General features: G+C 49.1%; 3 protein-coding genes and 1 long non-coding RNA gene across 4 annotated transcripts in view; 1 reads left to right on the top strand and 3 right to left on the bottom strand.

Moving 5' to 3' along the window:
• Positions 1 to 4,471, top strand: part of LOC310672831 (zinc finger protein RFP-like) — a 32,053-nt gene extending 27,582 nt beyond the window's left edge. The window contains exons 10-11 of the mRNA XM_083430487.1: positions 2,224 to 2,253; positions 3,677 to 4,471. Of these exons, the coding sequence (XP_083286613.1) occupies positions 2,224 to 2,253; positions 3,677 to 4,197 (551 nt within the window). The 3' untranslated portion in view covers positions 4,198 to 4,471. The remainder of the gene's footprint in view (positions 1 to 2,223; positions 2,254 to 3,676) is intronic.
• Positions 1 to 19,888, bottom strand: part of LOC310671206 — a 103,262-nt gene that overhangs the window by 68,153 nt on the left and 15,221 nt on the right. The window lies entirely within an intron of this gene.
• On the bottom strand, positions 8,331 to 10,949 carry LOC310672830 (uncharacterized protein; the record flags this gene model as incomplete). The annotated part of the gene is made up of 3 exons (XM_083430486.1): positions 8,331 to 8,927; positions 9,216 to 9,345; positions 10,224 to 10,949. 3 exons carry the CDS (start codon positions 10,947 to 10,949, stop codon positions 8,344 to 8,346), a joined length of 1,440 nt encoding a protein of 479 aa, XP_083286612.1. The 3' UTR covers positions 8,331 to 8,343.
• LOC310672829 (uncharacterized protein) lies at positions 17,018 to 19,646 on the bottom strand (the record flags this gene model as incomplete). The annotated part of the gene is made up of 2 exons (XM_083430485.1): positions 19,538 to 19,646; positions 17,018 to 17,944 (listed from the first exon to the last, which is right to left on the bottom strand). Exon 2 carries the CDS (start codon positions 17,819 to 17,821, stop codon positions 17,018 to 17,020), a length of 804 nt encoding a protein of 267 aa, XP_083286611.1. The 5' UTR covers positions 17,822 to 17,944; positions 19,538 to 19,646.

Raw genomic sequence — 19,888 nt, 5'->3', positions numbered from 1 at the left:
TTGGGGGTTCCCATGCTTCAAGTTCAGTGGGGTCCAATCATCTTATATTTCTACTGCCTTAAGTTCCCAATAGTCCCTTCTTTAAATCTTCCTGCTGTTATCCTTCTTTCTTTCATAGCCTCTGAGTCGTGCAATAATATGCTTCTGTGTGAACTTTGTGTGACTGTCCTTTTTTTTTTTTGCAGCTGGTAAGTCTTTTACTTGCAGTATGTCCTCACACACTGGTGTTTATGCCGAATCCATCCAAAAGTCCTTCTCTGGTGGCAGACACCATCTTTTCCCAGTTCCGATGAAATAAAATCTAGGCATTTGCTCATTAATTTTCTCAGACAGGTTGCACCAAACATTAGTCTTTCCAGGGGAGGTTTGCCAAGTCGGACTTGAAGTACAAATATGATAACAAAGTAAGAGCTCGCCTCCCCCTCTGACTATTAATCTCTGCAACTCAGTCTCATAATGGCAGATCCCGATTAAATATTGCATCACAGGAGAGTCATTTACCTTCTTCCAAGTATTTAAAATAACAAAGGCTTCAGTTAGTATTATTATTTCCACACAGTTTATATTTTCCGATCTCACTTGCTATAGGTAGTGTAGACGGTTCTTCTGGGGGGGGGGGCGTTGTTAGCTGGTATTGTAGTAGGAAAAGTTTTATTCCCCCCCCCTTTCCGTTCCGTTCCAACATACCGGCTTAGATGTTATTCTTTGATGTTATCTTCTTCCTTCTGTCACTCTTAGCACCTCAGTGTCTGTAGTTGGCAGATTAAATACCCTTTCTTCGCCCAAAGCATGTACAATCTTAAATCCAATTTTTGACCTTAAGAAATGGAACTGGGAGCGCTCACGAAGACAGTGTCCAGGAGATCCGAGCTCTCTCGAGGGCTTTCCATCCAGTGCCCCCACCCCCTCCTTCTTTACGAACTCGGGGGTGGTTTGTGGGCAGCCGCGGATGAGACTGCATCTTCCCTTCCACCGGGAAGAATTTGGGAGGCTGATTACTCCCATCTCAGCCTCTAAATTACCTTTTGTGAGCTGGAGAGATGGTATTGTCGGCCATTATTTTAGAGAGGGAGAACAAGAAAAAAATTCTCCCGCTCTCTGCTCAGCGCCCCTTCAGCGAAGCCGCAGGAGAAACAGAACCCCTTCCATTTCTCCTCCCGCTTGGCTGAAGGGGCGCTGCGCAGCTCTTCCCTCTCTGCTGAAGCCAGGAGAGTCTTGCTCTCCAGGCTTCAGCGAAAGCAATGCGAAGCCTCTGGAGCGTGGAGGGAGCGCTCCCTCTGCGCTTCAGAGGCTTGGCGTTGCTATTGCTGAAGCCAAGAAGCCTGCATTCGCTCCATAGGACGCACACACATTTCCCCTTGATTATTGGAGGGGAAAAAGTGCGTCCTATAGAGCGAAAAATATGGTAGTTGTTTTAATTCCTTAGGCCTAGTGATATTGCATTCTCAGGAATAATCTTTTGGACAATAGTTAACATCACTACTTAGGCATCTAGATCAAGGGAAGTAATAGTGCCACTGTATTCTGCTCTGGTCAGACCTCACCTGGAGTACTGTGTCCAGTTCTGGGCACCACAGTTCAAGAAGGACACTGACAAACTGGAACGTGTCCAGAGGAGGGCAACCAAAATGGTCAAAGGCCTGGAAACGATGCCTTATGAGGAACGGCTAAGGGAGCTGGGCATGTTTAGCCTGGAGAAGAGGAGGTTAAGGGGGGATATGATAGCCATGTTCAAATATATAAAAGGATGTCACATAGAGGAGGGAGAAAGGTTGTTTTCTGCTGCTCCAGAGAAGCGGACACGGAGCAATGGATCCAAACTACAAGAAAGAAGATTCCACCTAAACATTAGGAAGAACTTCCTGACAGTAAGAGCTGTTCGACAGTGGAATTTGCTGCCAAGGAGTGTGGTGGAGTCTCCTTCTTTGGAGGTCTTTAAGCAGAGGCTTGACAACCATATGTCAGCAGTGCTCTGGTGGTGTTTCCTGCTTGGCAGGGGGTTGGACTCGATGGCCCTTGTGGTCTCTTCCAACTCTATGATTCTATGATTCTATGATTCTAGGCTTACAGCTGTTGTCTTTGCAATTATGTGTTCTATGATTTAATCTTTTGCTTGAAATAAGGAAACAACAGATGCTATGTTATGGTGATGTTTTGTAAAAAAAAAATTATTTTTAAGCTACTGCATTGTAGCCTGTTAAGCCTGTCTTTTTGCTTCCTCAGATGTTCAGTCATTCAGAAATCTTCAGAGAGGTAAATCTTCACATGGAGACCCCAATTCACGGGGGGGGGGGGGGGGGCGGGACTAGAGTTTCATGGGGGTCAAGAGTCTCTTCTGTACAGCTTGACTCTGGCACCTGCTGTTTGTACCACAAAGGCAGAGAGGGTGGACTTGAAGGTGCAGAAGCGGGGGGGGGGGGAGAAAAACTGCCCAGAAGGATCAGACAGAGGAGGGAAGAGTTTCATTCCTGCCTAGAGAGAGTTGGGTTGCTTTTCCATGTGACCTTTTTCTCAGACAGGTCCTCTATTTTCATGATTAAAATTTCTCCCCTGGGCGGATTTTTAAAATTTGGCAAAATGTCTCAAGTTGCTTGGTTTGGTTTACAGTAACCCGTGAAAAAATTTCTAGTGCATTAGACTCAGATCTAAGGCACCCAGCTAAGCTAGCCTAGAGCAGAGAATCGCAACAGAGCAGCATCTTCAGCTAGCCACATCCTGTATAAAACCCTTCTCTTGTGGCTGAACTAAAAGGACGCTGGCTCAGCTACAAGATCTTGGAGAAGGAGTCTGGGACGGCAAGAGTTAACACCCCCCGCCCTTAAGGAGAGTCCATATGTACGGCAACCCCTCACTTGCCTGTCATGTCTGTCTAAGCTCCTAACTGGTAACTTTTTGAGTTATTCCCTCTTCCATCCATGGAACTCGTCTTATGTTATATATTACATCCAAAAGAGAAGCATGGAATAAGCTGTCCTTTGTAAAATTGCTGTGCCTCCTGCCTTTTATTTCCCCCCGACTTCCAAGATGGTGGGGAGGAAGGCAAAGAGAGGCCAAGTGGGTGAGAGCGATGGAGAGCAGGAATAAACAGGCTCCCAATTTAACACAATTTCCACTTGTAGGCACGAGGCCCAGAACGTGACCCCCGCGAAAGTGAGGGGAGACCTATAAGTGGTTTTATATTGTATTTTTATGCTGTGAACCACCCTGAGACCTATGGATGAAGGGCAGTATGCAAATTTAAAATTATTATTATTATTATTACTACGGGGGGTCCTCATATCCCAGCCCAACCCAGAGCTCCCTAAAGGCCAATCCTCTCCTGCCTCCTCCAATTCTGCTCTCTTTCCCCTTAGATAACACAGAAGAGATGAGTAAAAGGGTTCCTGGGTGGTTTTTCCTCTTAGAAAATGCCTGGGATGAGAGGAGGGCAGGCACCATACACATTGGATATAAGAAAGTGAAGGGAACTGATTTAAAAACCATCAAGGAAGATATTTATTCTGATGAGAGTCCGCAAGGAGGAGTTTCAGTCTAGCATGTGACGCAAAGAAATCCCCTTGATCTGAAAGGGAATCTGGGGTTTTCGGGGTTTTTTTATTTATTCATCAAGGTGTCCTTTTCTGTCTCTCATCTGACTCTGCCTATTCTTCTTTTTCCCTCATCTTCTCCCCAACAGCAAATGTCACTCTGGATCCAGACACAGCCCATCCCAGCCTCATCCTGTCCGAGGATCAGAAAAGCCTGAGATGGGGAGACAAACGTCAAGCCCTGCCTGATAATCCCGAGAGATTCAGTGACTGGCCTTGTGTGTTGGGACGTGAGGGATTCACAGCAGGCAGACATTTCTGGGAAGTCACTGTGGGAAGTGGGGAAGAGTGGGCTTTGGGGGTCGCCAGGCAGTCTGTGGAGAGAAAGGGCAGCTTCCCCTTCAGTCCTGAGGAAGGGATCTGGGCTTTGGAGAAGTCGGGAGGGGAGTACTGGGCCTGGACATCCCATTTTCCTTCTCCTCTGTCCCTGAGGGAGAAGCCCAGGAGGATCCGGGTGACTCTGGACTATGAAGGGGGACGTGTGTCTCTTTCTGACGCTGACTCAGGAGCCGAACTCTACACGTTCTCAGGAGCCTCGTTCTCTGGAGAGACCCTCCTGCCTTTCTTTCGTCTGAGGGGAAATTATAAAACCCACCTCATGATCTCCTGAGGAGACTAAATCTGCCTCTCAGGCCCAGCAGGAGTTTCTCTCCAGACCAGAGTGACTGACATAAAAACCATTTACCCGCCAAGAGCAGGTTGGGCAGTTTTCCAAGGGCCCTTTGAGAGGATTCATTCCAGTCAAAATCAGCAGAAATAACAAAAGAAAAATGGGTTGCTCTTGCTTTGCATTTTTCTTCCTTTTCCCAGAATTCCCTCTGCAGGTTACTTCGTAAAGAGACAGTCACACTTTGAGGAGTCCTAATAAATTTTCTCACCTTCAATCTTGTTTTCCTTTTGAGATGTCTGATTTGGCAGAGGACGAGACTCTTAATCCCAGGGTTGTGGGTCTGAGCCCCACGTTGGGCAAATGTTTCCTGCACTGCAGGGGGTGGGAATAGATGACCCTCAGGGTCCCTCACAACTCTGCAATTCTAGGAATCCTTCCTCTCCCCACAAGACCTTATGCAGCTGTGAAAATGCATGCATCATTGGATTAATAGATGACCAAAAATTGAACCCCTTGACCCACGTCACGCAGGATAGCTTCTTGCTCTAGAGGCCTCAGACGGGAATAAAAAGAAAAAGAAATTGAGCAGGGCGTCATCTTCAAATGCCCTCTGCAAATACAGCCTCGCCATCTCCACACGCTTTCAGAAGTAAACCTTATTGCATTGAGTGGGGCTTCTGCCCAGTTAAATGTGTTTTGAGTGGATGCATTAACGTTCCTTATTTACAGGCTGGATTCTGTCTATCGGGGGCATCAAATGGGGTGTCCTCTGGATAATGCTGGACTCCAACTCCCCTCTGACCCATCCAGCATGGCCAGGCGACAGAGAGGATAGGAGCTGCAGTCCAGGAACTTCCGGAACGGGCCCCATGGGCTGTGCTGCCCCATACATTACGCAGGGCACCTTCCCTGTGTTCCTGAGCCCCACCCCAAATACACAGTGCTCCCCCAAGGAGCGTCATTTTGGCTCCAGGTGCATCTGATTTCTCTCCTTGGATACTAACAGCTGGAACAACACATGCCTGTGGAATTGACCCCTCTCAAAGATCAGGCAGGACTCACTCTGGCTCCACTGTCGGCACCACTGACTACTGACCGGTGCAGCCTGCTCTCCTTTCCCTGCGTTTCCCACGAGGTGGTGGCACATGATGAAATAAGGACACCTCCCCCCCACCATTGACATTTGTTGCAGCAGATGCGCAGGTTTCTGTTTTTGTTTTAAAATAAATTAACTGTAATGTATACTCTGAAGACATTAATGTTCATTGTGAGTGGCTTTGGGGCAAAGCTTCCTGGGACGGCGATATTTGAAGAAGAAACGAAACTCAGCTGTGCAAAACTTGATGTTGGACTAAATAGACCTTTGGCTTTCCTGATAAAGTCGTACCTTGGTTCTCGAACAGAATACCTTCTGGGAGTCCATTTGACTCCTCGGAACTGTTCAAAAACCAAGGTGCGGCTTCTGATTGGCTGCAGGACCATCCTGCAGTCAATCGGAAGCTGCAGAAGCCATGCCAGACATTCGGCTTCCAAAAATCGCTTGAAAGCCGGAACGCTCACTTCTAGGTTTTGGTAGTTCGGGAGCCAAGGCGTTTCAGATCCAAGGTACAACTGTACAGTGGTACCTCTGGTTGCGAACGGGATCCGTTCCGGAGGCCCATTTGCAACATGAAAAGAGAGCAACCTGCAGTGGCACGTCTGCGCACGCGCGGGTTGTGATTCGTTGCTTCTGCGCATGCGCGTGACATCATTTTGTGCATCTGCACATGTGCGAGCGGCGAAACCCAGAAGTAACCCTTTCCGGTACTTCCGGGTCACCACGGGACGTATCCTGAAAGAACGTAACATGAAGGGAACGTAACATGAGGTATGACTGTATTCTTAATTTAATTTAATTACTGAATGATACGGAAAGGACCTTTTCAAGATGGTCTCTCCATCTTTTATGAGATTTGACCGCAGCCTGACACCCTCCCCTTCCTTTTATGCCACAGATAAAAAGCACATACTTCTCCTGACCTTCCTCTTTGCCACTCAATAACAGTGGCAAACGGCAACAAAATAGAGATCTCTGAAAGCAGACTCAGGACCTTATTTTATTTTCCAACTGGGGATGCCCATTGAGGTAGTTATAATAATAATAATAATAAATTTTATTTATATCCCGCCCTCCCCAGCCGAAGCCGGGCTCAGGGCGGCTAACAACAATTAAATAATCAAACAATCAAATAATCCAACATTCTAAAAACATTCCATTATAAAAATTAATTAAAATCAAATTAATGGCAACCGTTAAGCAAAATTCTGTGCAGGTTGCCAGAGGAGGGAGTCAGGCTGGGCCCTGACCAAAGGCCTGGTGGAACAACTCTGTCTTGCAGGCCCTGCGGAAAGATGTCAGGTCCCGCAGGACCCTTGTCTCTTGTGACAGAGCGTTCCACCAGATTGGAGCCGCAGCCGAAAAAGCCCTGGCTCTAGTTGAGGCCAGCCTAACCTCTCGTGAGGCCTGGGACCTTTAGGATGTTTTTATTTGCAGACCGTAGGTTTCTCTGTGGGGCATACCAGGAGAGGCGGTCCCGTAGGTACGAGGGTCCTAGGCCGTATAGGGCTTTGAAGGTTAAAACCAGCACCTTAAACCTGATCTTGTACTCCACCGGGAGCCAGTGCAGCTGGTATAGTACCGGATGAATGTGATCTCGCAGCGAAGACCCCATAAGGAGTCTCGCCGTGGCATTCTGCACCCGCTGGAGTTTCTGGGTCAGTCTCAAGGGCAGCCCCACGTAGAGCGAGTTACAATAATCCAGTCTGGAGTTGACCGTCGCATGGATCACAGTGGCTAGGTCAGGGCGAGAGAGATAAGGGGCCAACTGCTTACCTTGGCGGAGATGAAAAAATGCCGCCTTTGTTATAGCTGTAATCTGCGCCTCCATGGAGAGGGAGGTATCGAAGATTACACCCAAACTCTTAACGGACGGTGCTGGCACTAATTGCACCCCCGCAAGAGATGGGAGTTGCCCCCCCAATCCCATATCGTCCCGTCCCAGCCAGAGGACCTCTGTCTTCGAAGGATTTAGCTTCAACCGGCTTCCACGTAACCATCCAGCCACGGCTTCCAAACATCTGGTCAGTGTGTCTGGGGCCGAGTCAGGATGGCCATCCATCAACAGATAGAGTTGGGTGTCATCGGCATACTGATGGCAACCCAGCCCAAAACTCCGGACAAGCTGGGCGAGGGGGCGCATAAAGATGTTAAAAAGCATCGGGGAGAGTATTGCACCCTGAGGCACTCCACACACCAAGGAGTGGCGCGATGACAATTCCCCCCCAAGCGCCACCCTCTGTCCCCGACCAGAGAGAAACGAGCGCAGCCCTTGAAGGACTGTGCCCTGGATCCCCACGTCGGCAAGGCGGTGGTCCAGGAGTTCGTGATCGACCATGTCGAAGGCTGCTGACAGATCTAAAAGAATCAGCAGCCCCGACCCGCCTCGATCTCCCCACCCTCTTAGCCAATCTCCCCTTCCTCTTTCAAATGGCTTCTCGCGTGTACGAGGAGATTTGGCTTCTGAGTGAAGCCCTTTCCGCACTCCAGGCACTTGTATGGCTTCACCCAGTGTGGGTTCTTTCGTGCTTGAGAAGGTTGGAGCGATGGCTGAAGCTCTTCTCGCAGACCGAGCAGTGAAACGGTTTCTCCCTCGTGTGCGTCCTGTGGTGAACGACAAAGGCCGACTTGTCCCGGAAGCTTTTGGGACAGTCCGGGCACTGGAAGGGTTTTTCTCCCGTGTGGATCTTCTCGTGCTGAACCAGGCCGGCGTTCTGAGAGAAGCATTTCCCACACTCGGCACACTTGTACGGCTTCTCGCCCGTGTGAGCTCGCTTGTGTTTCATGAGGGACGACCCGTCACCAAAACTCTTCCCGCACTCTCCGCACTTGTAGGGCTTCTCTCCCGTGTGGATCCTTTCGTGCGCGAGGAGGTTGGTGCGATGACGGAAGTTCTTCCCGCACCCAGAGCAAGGGTACGGTTTCTCCTCGGTGTGGATCCGTCTGTGCACGAGGAAAGCGGATTTGTTCCTGAAGCTTTTGGCGCAGTCGGGGCACTGGTGTGGCTTCTCGCCCGTGTGGATTCTCTGATGTCGAATAAGATCAAATCTCTACCTGAAACTTTTCCCGCAGTCTTGGCAGCGATAGGGCTTCTCTCCCGTGTGGATCCTCTGGTGAGACACAAGCCCAGTGCGCCTACTAAAGCTCTGTCCGCAGTCCAGGCAAGCAAAGGGCTTCTCTTGCGTGTGGGTTCTCTCATGTGCCGTAAGATGCGATCGCTGGTTGAAGTTTTTCCCGCAGTCCGGGCAGTTGAAGGGCTTCTCCCCGGTGTGGATTCTCTGATGTGCAACCAGGACATTCCTCCTGCAGAAGCTCTTCCCACAGTCGGAGCAGATGTAGGGTTTCTCTCCTGAGTGCATTCTCTGGTGTTCGGTGAGCTCCGCCTTGCAGCGAAAGGACTTTCCGCACTCAGCGCATGTCTCACCCTTGAGGAACCTTTGCTGGACTGGCATGGCAGGGAGCTGGAAAGGAATGGATTTGCCTTCTTCATTATGGGGGTGAGTTTCCTGCTGGTTTTCGGATGCTGCTCCCCAGTCGGCATATCGTGATACAGTCCGTTCTGCTCTCTCTGGCAGCATCCAATGTGGTTCAGCTTCTTCAGAATTGACTGGCACAATCTTCTTCTCCTCACCATCTGTTGGGGGGGAGGGATCCTTAGAAAGAGAGATTTTCCTTCCCCAAGGAAAAAGGAGGGCCTGGATAACAACCAACTAAGGGGTTTGGGGCCCAGTTATTTGAAGGACCACCTACAGGAACCCACACAAGCCCTAAGAGTGGCTTCAGAGATCCTGATTGCTAGTGCATCTCTAAGGTAAGTTAGATTGGTGGGCACTAGATCTCCGGCCAGAGCCTTTATTGTGATGGCCCCTCACTTCCATAACTTGCTCCACAAGAGAACTCCCCCCAGCCAAAGACTCCTTACCCAGCCAAGGGGCATCAGCAGCTGTATCCTCCTGCTTGACCACTCTGATGAGCGACCACTCGCCGGAGTCTGACAGAGCCCTGTCGGCCTCAGGGGAATCATCCGCTTTCTCCTTGAAGGGCCAGAGGACCTGAAACAGCAGAAAGAACAAGACAAAGAAATGGGTGCGAATCGCCTGAGATTCAGGGGTGGGGGACCTCTGGAGCTTCTCCAGACGCTACAGGACTCTAATTCCCACCAGCCCTCAGCCAGCATGGCCAAGGGTCAGGGGAGTGGGAGTCCAGCAACATCTGGAGGGCTACAGGCTCCCTGCCTTTGACTGAGTCAGGCCATTGGCCCATCTTTCACAGTATTGCCTACACTGACTGGCAGCAGCTCTCCAGAATCTCAAGGAGACCTTCTTCAGGCAAAGGCTGTCCTCTGCGCTGTCTTTGAAGGGGGATGCATTAAACCAGCTGGTGCAGAATGTGGCAGCCCATCTCAAGACAGGGACTGGAGCACAGGAAACCATCCACAAAGCCTCTCTCTTCTCTCTCAAGATGCCAGATACAGAGCCCTGAAGGGTCAGAGACCACACTGACTGCCTGCTCACAGCAGCGGAAGCTGGTCCGTTAGGCCAGAGAGTGCGCTGCCCACCATCCTTAGTCTTCCCCCAGCAAGTGGCGCTCTAAGGTACACTGCCTCAGAACCTGGAGGTTCTACTTTGCCAATGAAGCCAACCCCTGCTGATTCCGCCAGATCCCATCTTCGAACCATCTAGGGCAGGCATAGGCAAACTGGGCCCTCCAGATGTTTTTGGCCTTCAACTAGCAGGACCACTGGGTCAAGGATGATGGGAACTGTAGTCCCAAAACATCTGGAGGGCCGAGTTTGCCTATGCCTGATCTAAGGGAGCAGTCAGTCCAATGCACATTTACAGCCAGCAAAAACTGCCCCGATGGCTAGTCCTCTGGGCTCCTTGCCACTGTTCCTTTTGTTCTTCCCAGGACTGCTCTCCTGCCCTCTCACCTGTTGTATTTCGTGCTCGTTCTCTTGCTGCCTCTCCAGGAAATCCTCCGCCAGGCCGACTGCCTGACCGCAAGTCTCCGGCCCGCCTTCCCTGACCCAGTTCTGCATCTCCGGGGGCAGGACAGCCAGGAACTGCTCCAGGGTCACCAGCTCCAGGATCTGCTCCTTGGTGCGCCTCTCCGGCTGCAGCCACCTATGGCAGAGCCTCCACAGCATCCCACAGAGATCTCGCGGCCCCTCGGCCTCCTGGTAGAGGAACTGCCTGAAGCACAGGCGCTCCACCTCCTGGCTGGGAGCCTCCTTCTTCACTTCCCCACGACCCAGGGCCAAAACGCTGTGGGTGGGCTGGGGGACGTCTCCTCCAGGGCCAGGCAGGTGGCGGATCACCCTGCCTCGCCCAATGTCTGGTCGCCCCTCAAAGGAAGCCTGAGCGTCCCTTGGCCTGTTGCTGGCCAGCTGCAGGTTTCCCGGCTCAGGCTGCGGAGACCGCACAGCCTTCAGGATCCCCTGAGACTGAGCTCCCCAGCGCTCCTCCGGAGGCCCTTCCTCGGGTTCCTGCTTAATGTGCTCTGTTATGGTCCCTTCCCACAATTCCTTGAGGCTCCCTGCAGCCTGCTCTGGTTCAGACTCCGGTGCCTCCTCCTGGGCCTCCGTCTTCACTGTGTCCTCCAGCAGGGCATCTCGGGGGACAGCCCAGACAGCTGCACTCCTGCGTTCGGACGCCATCACCCCTCTTAACTCCGGGGCTTGGCAGGGGTCACTCACACACTGCTATCCCATGTTTCTCGGTGATGTCAACTGCCAGGTCCAGGGTTGTTTATAAGGCCCGGTGCCTCTGCAAGGAAAGAGAATCAGTGGGAGCTGAAGCAAAAAGTTGCATCGTGGAACACTCCTGTCCAGGATACTCCATTCCATTCTCTGCCCCCATGTTTTCCACCCCACCCATCAGCAGGCAGTATTCCGTGCCTACTGAGCATGCTCAGTCCTCTGGGAACTGTAGCTGTGAGGGGAATAGGGGGCTCTCCTAACAATATCAGCACCCTTAACAAACTACAGTTCCCAGGATTCTTTGGGGGAAGCCATGACAGTTTAAAGTGGAATTACTTTGTGCTAAATGCATAGTGCAGATGCCACCCTGATTACAGCCCTTTCACACAAGAGTCTGTCAGTGTTTGTAAAAAGCAAAAAAAAAGGAGGAAAAGGTTCTGACCTCCCTTTGTCTCCTCCTTTTCCTTGTCGGCACAAAAAGAGTCCACGAGAATATCCTTGCAGAGTTTTATTAAAAGTCCTTGTGCAAAACACGACTGAATAACTACACACACCAGCACCAACCAACCAACCCAAACACCAGCCTCAGCACAAACTAACATTTCTCACTTATATATACAACTTGCTGCAGGCCGCTGAGTCATGCTGACCCAGCTTTATTCGCATTAAAGAAACAGCGGCCATTTTAGCCGTGACACCCCTTCTGTTTCTTAAATGCGATAAACCCCAACAGAAACAATACATACATACATTATATACATAAACCCAGTTTTGTCATCAATTCATTATGGCATGTTGCTAGCAAAGGCTTGGTAAACAAATCAGCAATATTATCTTGTGATTGACAATACTCCAGTTTGATTACCCCATTCTGTACACAATCTCTCACATTTGCATGACGGATAGCAATATGTTTTGATGCGGATTTCATTATTTCCGAGCCCGCTAATGCAATACACGATTGGCTATCTTCATACATTTGGATAGGCAAATCTACTTTACAATCTAGATCTTTTAATATCTGTATAAACCACATGATTTCATTGCATGCTAGCGACAGGCTCCCATATTCTGCCTCACAGGATGAGGTCGCAACAAATCCTTGTTTCTTTGACCTCCATCCAATTATGGAATTGGCAAACATCATAACCATTCCACTTGTAGATTTTCTGGTAGCTACACAGCTTCCCCAGTCCGCATCAACAAATACTTCTAGTTTTTCATCTTGTGTACTAGATATCTTTAAACATACATTTAATGTCCCCTTTAGATATCTGATAAGCCTTTTCAAAGCACACCAATCAGCAGTACTGGGTTTAGATACACGTTGGCTCAGAACATTTGTAGCACATGCAATGTCTGGCCTTGACCACTGGCTTAAATACAACAGTGATCCTATTTTTGAGTGATACAACTCAGGCTGATCAAATTCATCATCACACACTGTCTTTGGGAAATCTGGTGTCATGGGAGTCTGAACTGGCTTGCAGTTTTCCATGCCAAACTGCTCTATCAAATGAATAATTTTCTCTTTCTGGCTCAATAGGAAGCTTCCATCTGCTTCCTGCCTTACTTCTACTCCCAAGTAATTGCTTACAGGCCCTAAGGCCTTAAGCTTAAACCTCTTTTCCAGTTGACTTGTGAGCTTCTGGATCTCATCTGTGGAACTCCCTGCCACAAGCAAATCATCAACAAAGACTAAGAGCATTAGATATTTGTTGCCTGTCCCCTTGGTGTACAGGCATGGATCAGCCACACTCCTTTTAAAACCAATTTTTACAAGGGCTTCATTTAAACACTGGTTCCAACACCTTCCACTTTGTTTGAGACCATAAACAGCCTTTTTCAAACACCAGACTGCACCATTCCCCTCTTCAAACCCAGGGGGTTGTCTCATTAACACTTCATGGTCTAAATTCGCATGCAGATATGCAGCATCGACATCAAAATGGTGCACTGCTAGTTGTCTTACATCAGCAATGGAAAGCATTAAACAAAAAGTTTCACTCTTTACAGTGGGAGAAAACACTTCATCATAACTCTCCCCTTTAATCTGAGTGAACCCTCTGGCTACTAATCTGGCTCGAAAACGTGGTTCCCCAGATGCAAGGGTTTTCCTTTTGTAAACCCACTTGCATGACACCACTCTGCCACCAGGTGGCGGCATTATGACCTCAAACACTTTGTTACGTTTAAAAGATTCCATTTCTTCTTTCATAGCTTGTTCCCACAAAGCACGTTCCCCAGGGGGTAAGTCTAAGACTTCATTATAACTTTGTGGTTCCACACAACTCACATTGCATACTCTCACTCCTCCCAGGGCCAAACGCTGAGGAGGTACACCCTTGTTTGAACGCTGGGAGCGTCTAGGCACAACTACTTCTTCTTCCCCCCTTATCTCTGGCTTTTCTTCCTCTTCCTCTAGAGAAGAAGTATTATCTATTGCCACATCTTTTGGGGAAATCTGTGCCTCCTCCTCATCCTGCTCCTGTGTTGCCGATGGCTGAGAAGAAGCCTCTTCTCTTACTTGCAGGGGCAGTAGGCAATCTGGGTTGGCATGGATCGCAGTCCATCTGTCCTGGTCAGCAAATTCTGCGCTTCGTGACAGAACCACGCGTCCTGGGCGTAAATTGAAACGCCACCCTTTGCCATAGGACTGATATCCCACAAACCGCAGTTTCTGCGCTCTAGCGCCCCCTTTCTGACGCTGAGCTTTGGGGATGTTTACGTGTGCCCAAGCACCCCAGTTATGGAGCATTGTCCACACTGGTTCTTTCCCAAACAATACACGATAAGGAATATCTTTTATAGAGCTAGACCAGGTTCTATTAATCAAAAAGTTCGCTGTGAGAAAAGCCTCGCCCCACAGCCTATGGTTGTGGCCCAATCCTGCATCCACTAGCAGGCAGTCCTTTACTGACTGTATTACAGCCCCACGTCTTTCACACAGACCATTTTCAGCAGGGGTATAAGGGTTAGTCAAGCGATGAGTGATCCCCTTACATCGCAACCATGCCCCAAATTGTTTGTTCAGAAATTCTCCGCCCCTATCTGTTTGCAACTGCACAACAGGGCGAGCGAAGAGTTTTTCAGCTTGGGCAACCCATTATCTGAATGTGGGGAAACACTCAGATTTCTGCTTTAACAAAAACAACCAACTAAAACGTGATTTATCATCTATTACCAGAAAAGCATATCTGGCGCCCCCTTCAGTCTTCTGTGGGAAAGGGCCTATCACGTCACAATGGACAAGTTCTAAAACCTCTTTAGATACTCTATCACTTTTAGAAGCCACAGGCTTCCTCTTAGATTTGGCCATTTTACATACATTGCAATCTAGGAAACAGTTACAGCTATTTACTTTTAGGTTCTTGCACACCTTTTGCATCTCTGAAAGCACACGGAAATTGGCGTGACCCAGTTTTCTGTGCAGTTCATGTACACACCCCTTATGAACTGGCAAATTATCCTGAACCACCTGGGCTGCTTTAACAGGCTTGTCCTGCATTACATATAACCCATTTTCCAACTTTGCATGGCCACATACCTGAGTTCCATTCTTTATCAGACAGCCATCCTGTGTGAACTTAACACTATACCCTGCTTTAATCAAACAGCTTACAGACAGTAAACAATAGTCCAAACTGCTGACAAACAGAGTCTCTGGTAGAGTAGTGTTCAAGCACTGCAGGAAACATGTTCCCTGGTCATCAATCTTGCTTCTACGACCATCAGCAAGATAGATTGAGTCTTTTCCATCGGCTGGCTTCCCCAGGGTCTTAAAGTCCTCCCGACGGTTGCAGATAATCCTGCTGCTCCCAGAGTCCAGCAACCATGTTCCTCGAGGTATCTTTCTCTCCTCCCGAGAAAATGCAGACACAAACTGAGCAGAACGCATGTTCTTCTTCCCTGAAGAGAACCCCTTCTGCTTACATTTCTGCGTCGATTGCTGTCTCTGCTCCACGTCGTCTCCTGGAAGTCTTGCCCTGCATTGACGTTGGAGATGCCCGGGTTGGTTGCATCTATAGCACCTCCTCACCGCCATGGCCAAGTCCAAACCTTGGCGTTGCTCCATTGGCAGATTCTGCTGTTGGCCCCCTCGACTGTAACTCCTCCGCTCTTGGAGTTCAGCCTGTCTATCTGACCTTCTTTCTGCTTCTTCGGTCAATCTTCCAACCACATACTCAAGGGTCAGATCTCGGGGACGCATACTCTCCATGCTGTTAATTACGGGCAACCAGCTTTCAGGCAAACTTGAAAGGATAATGTATGTTTGGTCAGTCTCATCATAACGCTTACCTCTCTGCTGTAGTTGAAGAAACAGAGATTTCAGCATTTGAAGATGAGTTGCCAAACTTTCACCTTCTTTCATAACAGTCCTGAACAGCCTTCTGGTCAGAGAAATTATAGTTCCAGCAGTTTCTCTGACATGCATTGCCCTTAACAAATTCCAGCACTCAAATGCTGTGCTGGCATTTGCTACATGGAATAACTGAGAGTTGCTCAAACACAGCATAATTTGGGCACGAGCCCTTTCATCCAGCCGTTTTTTCTTGGCAGAGTCCCGTCTCAAAACCTCAGTTTCAACACAGTCCCATAGTCCATCTCTCCTTAACAACTGCTGCATTTTAATTGACCAACTCAGCCAGTTGCTTTCTGAGAGAAGTTCAAAAGGGATGCCTCCCCCAATATTTACAACTTGGGAAGACTGGAAATCTGCCATCTCTGCTGGTGCTTGCTGAGCCCCTTCGGTGGGGCCTCCAGCAATCTCTCCTGACTCTCTCTTTAGAGTCCAACTGGATGGTCCTGGCTGGCACTCACCGGCTTCTAGCTGCTGCCTCTGTTGACCCTCAGGTCCCGCCTGGCTCTGCAACTGGTGTAGCCGCTCTGTGAGTCGCCTACTGTGGTCCTCTAGTAGTTCAAACTGTTCCATTAGCCGACGCTGAGTGCTTTCTTGATCCTCAGATCCTAGCCGCTCCAGCGTCGCTGCAGACAGTTACAGCTTGCCACCAACTGCTCCAACGCACAGCCACTGGCTCCAGGCACCACCAGGGCTCACCAGCTCCCTGCTCAGATGCTGTCAGTCATTTTGCACTCTGCACATGCTCAGAAACACTGGGCCCATAACCTGTCAGTGTTTGTAAAAAGCAAAAAAAAAAGGAGGAAAAGGTTCTGACCTCCCTTTGTCTCCTCCTTTTCCTTGTCGGCACAAAAAGAGTCCACGAGAATATCCTTGCAGTGTTTTATTAAAAGTCCTTGTGCAAAACACGACTGAATAACTACACACACCAGCACCAACCAACCAACCCAAACACCAGCCTCAGCACAAACTAACATTTCTCACTTATATATACAACTTGCTGCAGGCCGCTGAGTCATGCTGACCCAGCTTTATTCGCATTAAAGAAACAGCGGCCATTTTAGCCGTGACAGAGTCCAGTCCTGGTTTCCCACTGTGCTTTCTCACATTCAGAAGCTGTTTGTTTCATTTCTGCAGGGTGGGCGAAGGAGTTGTTGCTGCTATTTCTAATCAACAGGCAATCAAGGAGCCTTAGAGACACTTGGTGATCTACAGTGGTACCTCAGGTTACAGACGCTTCAGGTTAAAGACTCCGCTAACCCAGAAATAGTACCTTGGGTTAAAAACTTTGCTTCAGAATGAGAACAGAAATTGCACAGCGGCGGCAGCGGGAGGCCCCGTTAGCTAAAGTGGTGCTTCAGGTTAAGAACGGACCTCCAGGATGAATTAAGTTCTTAACCCGAGGTACCACTGTACAGTTGTACCTCGGAAGTCAAATGGAATCCGTCCCGGAAGTCCGTTTGACTTCCAAAACATTCATAAACCAAGGCGAAGCTCCTGCAGCCAATCGGAAGCTGCGTAAGCTGCATTGGACATTTGGGTTCCAATGAACGTTTGCAAACCGGAACACTCACGTCTGGGTTTGCGGCATGCGGGAGCCAAAATGTTCGAGTCGCAAGGCATTACTCAACCAAGCTACGACTGTATATAAACTTGTTTATTTTTATTAACCCAAAAATGACCTGGCTGAAACCCCCTGGCTCACCTCCTCTTCCCATCTCTCCTCCGCTCGGGATTGCTGCAGCAGGAAGTCCTCAGCCAGGGCCACTGCTTGCGCGCAGGACTCGGGGCTCCCCTCCCTGACCCAGGCCTGGACCTCCGGAGGCAGGACGGTCAGAAACTGCTCCAACACCAGCAGCTCCAGGATCTGCTCCTTGGTGTGCCTCTCCGGCTGCAGCCACTGTCGGCAAAGGTCCCGGAGGCGGCTGCAAACCTCGCGGGGCCCCTCGGCCGCCCGGTAGCAAAACTGCCGGAAGTGCTGGCGGACACTCTCCGCATCCAGGTCCTCTTCCTTTACCGTCCTAGGAACGAGGACCTCGCCTTCGGCCCCCGAGCTCTTATGGGCTTCACCGCTGGCCAGGAGTGGAGCCCCTTCCGGCCTCCTCAGCTGCAGGCCTCTCTCCGACGCTCCCTCAAAGGGAGGCAGATCGGCCTGAGAAATATCCCTCAGGGCAGGTCTCGGCTGGGGGACCTTTCCTCGTTCCAAGTGCGGGGACTGTACCGTCTTCAAAAACCGCTGCCACTGAGTCTCCCAGCATCCTTGCGCTGCCCCCTCAGGCTCCCCTTTGACATGGTCCAGTGTGGCACCTTCCCAGAATCCCTTGGCACTCTCCGGCTGGGCGGCACGAGGCTCTTTCCCTGTGCCGTTCCCTGGCTCGGTATCCACTGGGTCCTGCTTCTCAGTCTTCACACCCAACTTTCCGATAGTCTCCGCACCAAAATCGGACGCATCGCCATGATCTGCCGCCATTTTGGTTCCGGGGCCAAGGCTGGCCTGAATTGGGGTGTGTGAAATGAGCCTCCCACCAAATCACGTGCGGAAATAACAGGCCCTCCAGAGTTCACAGCTGGGTTCTAGGTTGGGATCCTTTGCCTGAGGAAAAAAGAAAGAACGAAAGAACATTTCTGAATCAAAGGGGATAAGCAGGACCTGCAACAAAATTTTGTAGCGCCGACTGGGAACTGAGAACATGAGTTTCCTTCTCCCAGGGTGCAAAGAGTGCTGCCAATTGATGCTGATTATTGCCTTTTCTTTAGATCTGTTATTTGCTTGTTGTCTGGAGGTCTCCAAGTGACTTGAAAAACTCAAATAAATGTATGTTACTAGCCCAGAGGTGGAAAGAAGTCCCTACCAGAGAAGAATGGCAGATTAAACTGATGGAGTATTGCGAAATGGCAAAAATGACAGGAAGAATTAAAAAACAGGAGGAGCAAAATTTTAATAAAGAATGGGGGAAATATATAATTTACTTTAAAAGTCATTGAAAACAATTAAAATTATTAGTAGGATTGGAATGGAACTTGTAGTTTAACGTCGAACTATGGTTGTAATGGAGATTTAATAGATTTGGATTAATAGAGAAGATGCAGGAGGAAAAATGTTAACATAAGGACCCACAATGGGGAGGAGGGAAGTCCAGGGGAACCGATGAAATTCTCTTTTTATTTTGGTTGTTTGACAAATGTTTGTAAATTTCAAAATCTGAAAAATTAAATATATTTGGGGGGAAAGGAAAAACACATAAATGTATTATCCTTTCAAAACCAAACCAAACCACTCCTCACCCCCTGGACTGACACTGTTTTATTTTCTCGATATGGCTTCAATCGGCATGTTTTGTTCCATTCCATGTCCCCATAAGATAACTTGCTATTTGTTTGCAATTAAAGGCAGCCCCGAAATTTATTATTTTTACAAAAATGAAACAAATGCCCAGTAGCACCATTTGTGCTCTGAAGCCCACCACACGAGTTGCCTGCCTGCATCCATCAATCAATCAATATCAATATTTACTGATTATTTTTTCCAGTTAAAGCATTCTGCTGATTTGATTCCCAGATGCTACATGCCGCCTTGGAATGTTTTGAGGAAAGTGTGGTTTAGGAATTCATAAATCACTGCCCAGAGATGGGGGAAACTTGCAGTACCAGCCAAGTAGCTAATTAAATTAACGGATTATGCCAAAATGGCAAGGTTAACGGGTGCAATAAGAAACCGAGAAGAATTTTTTAAAATTAAAAATCGGGGAGAATTTGTGGAGTATCTGAAAAACTCATTTATGCAAATAAGCTCATTAGTAGGATTAACGTAAAACAAGCAGTTAGATGTATTATTCAGAGAAACTAAAGAATAACTTAAAGATGGAGTAATGTGGGAAACGCAGTATGAAAATCAAAACTAAAAAGGAGCCACAAAACGGGGGGAGGGAAGTCAAATATCTGTGTAGTAGAAATGTGTGGGATTTGTATTTTTGTAATTTGTTTGTCTGCATAGCTTTGAAAAAAAACCCCATACGTTTCTACCACACGTATATTTGACTCTCCCCCCCCCCCCTTTTGTGGCTTCTTTTTATTTCTATAGATCTAGAAATTCGTAAATCACATCCTCCTTTCCCTTTCCCTCCTCCTGTTTTTTGGCACCGTACGCAGCCCCGCCTCCCAGCCCCTTGCAAGCGAGTGAACTCACCTGATCCCTCAAATCCCAGGAGATCCTCCCGCTTTCCGGAGATGCAATCTATACAGCATATATGGAAAAGCTACTTCGGGTCTCCCCTCTCCCACCAGGCTTCCCCCGGGAGAAGGCGGAGCAGGAAGTGACTCCGCACAGGCGCAACCCGTTTGCGAGGAAGTCTTTTCGGAGGAGCGAGCCCCTTCGGCGTCGCCCCTTTGGAGGTTGCAACCTGCACAAAACTGGGGCGGATCCCAGGATCATCTCCGCCCCCGACCCTGGGAGAAACAAAGGCCCGCGAGGCGGGGGAAAGGGAGGAAATTCCTGGGGAAAGAAAGGGGGGTTGGAAACGCGTGTCTTTCAAGGCTT

This window comes from Podarcis tiliguerta, assembly GCF_965153285.1.
Source record: "Podarcis tiliguerta genome assembly, chromosome: 2".
NCBI lineage: Eukaryota > Metazoa > Chordata > Lepidosauria > Squamata > Lacertidae > Podarcis > Podarcis tiliguerta.
The sequence above is the reverse complement of the archived record's forward strand: the minus strand, read 5'-3'. Positions and strand labels throughout refer to the sequence as shown.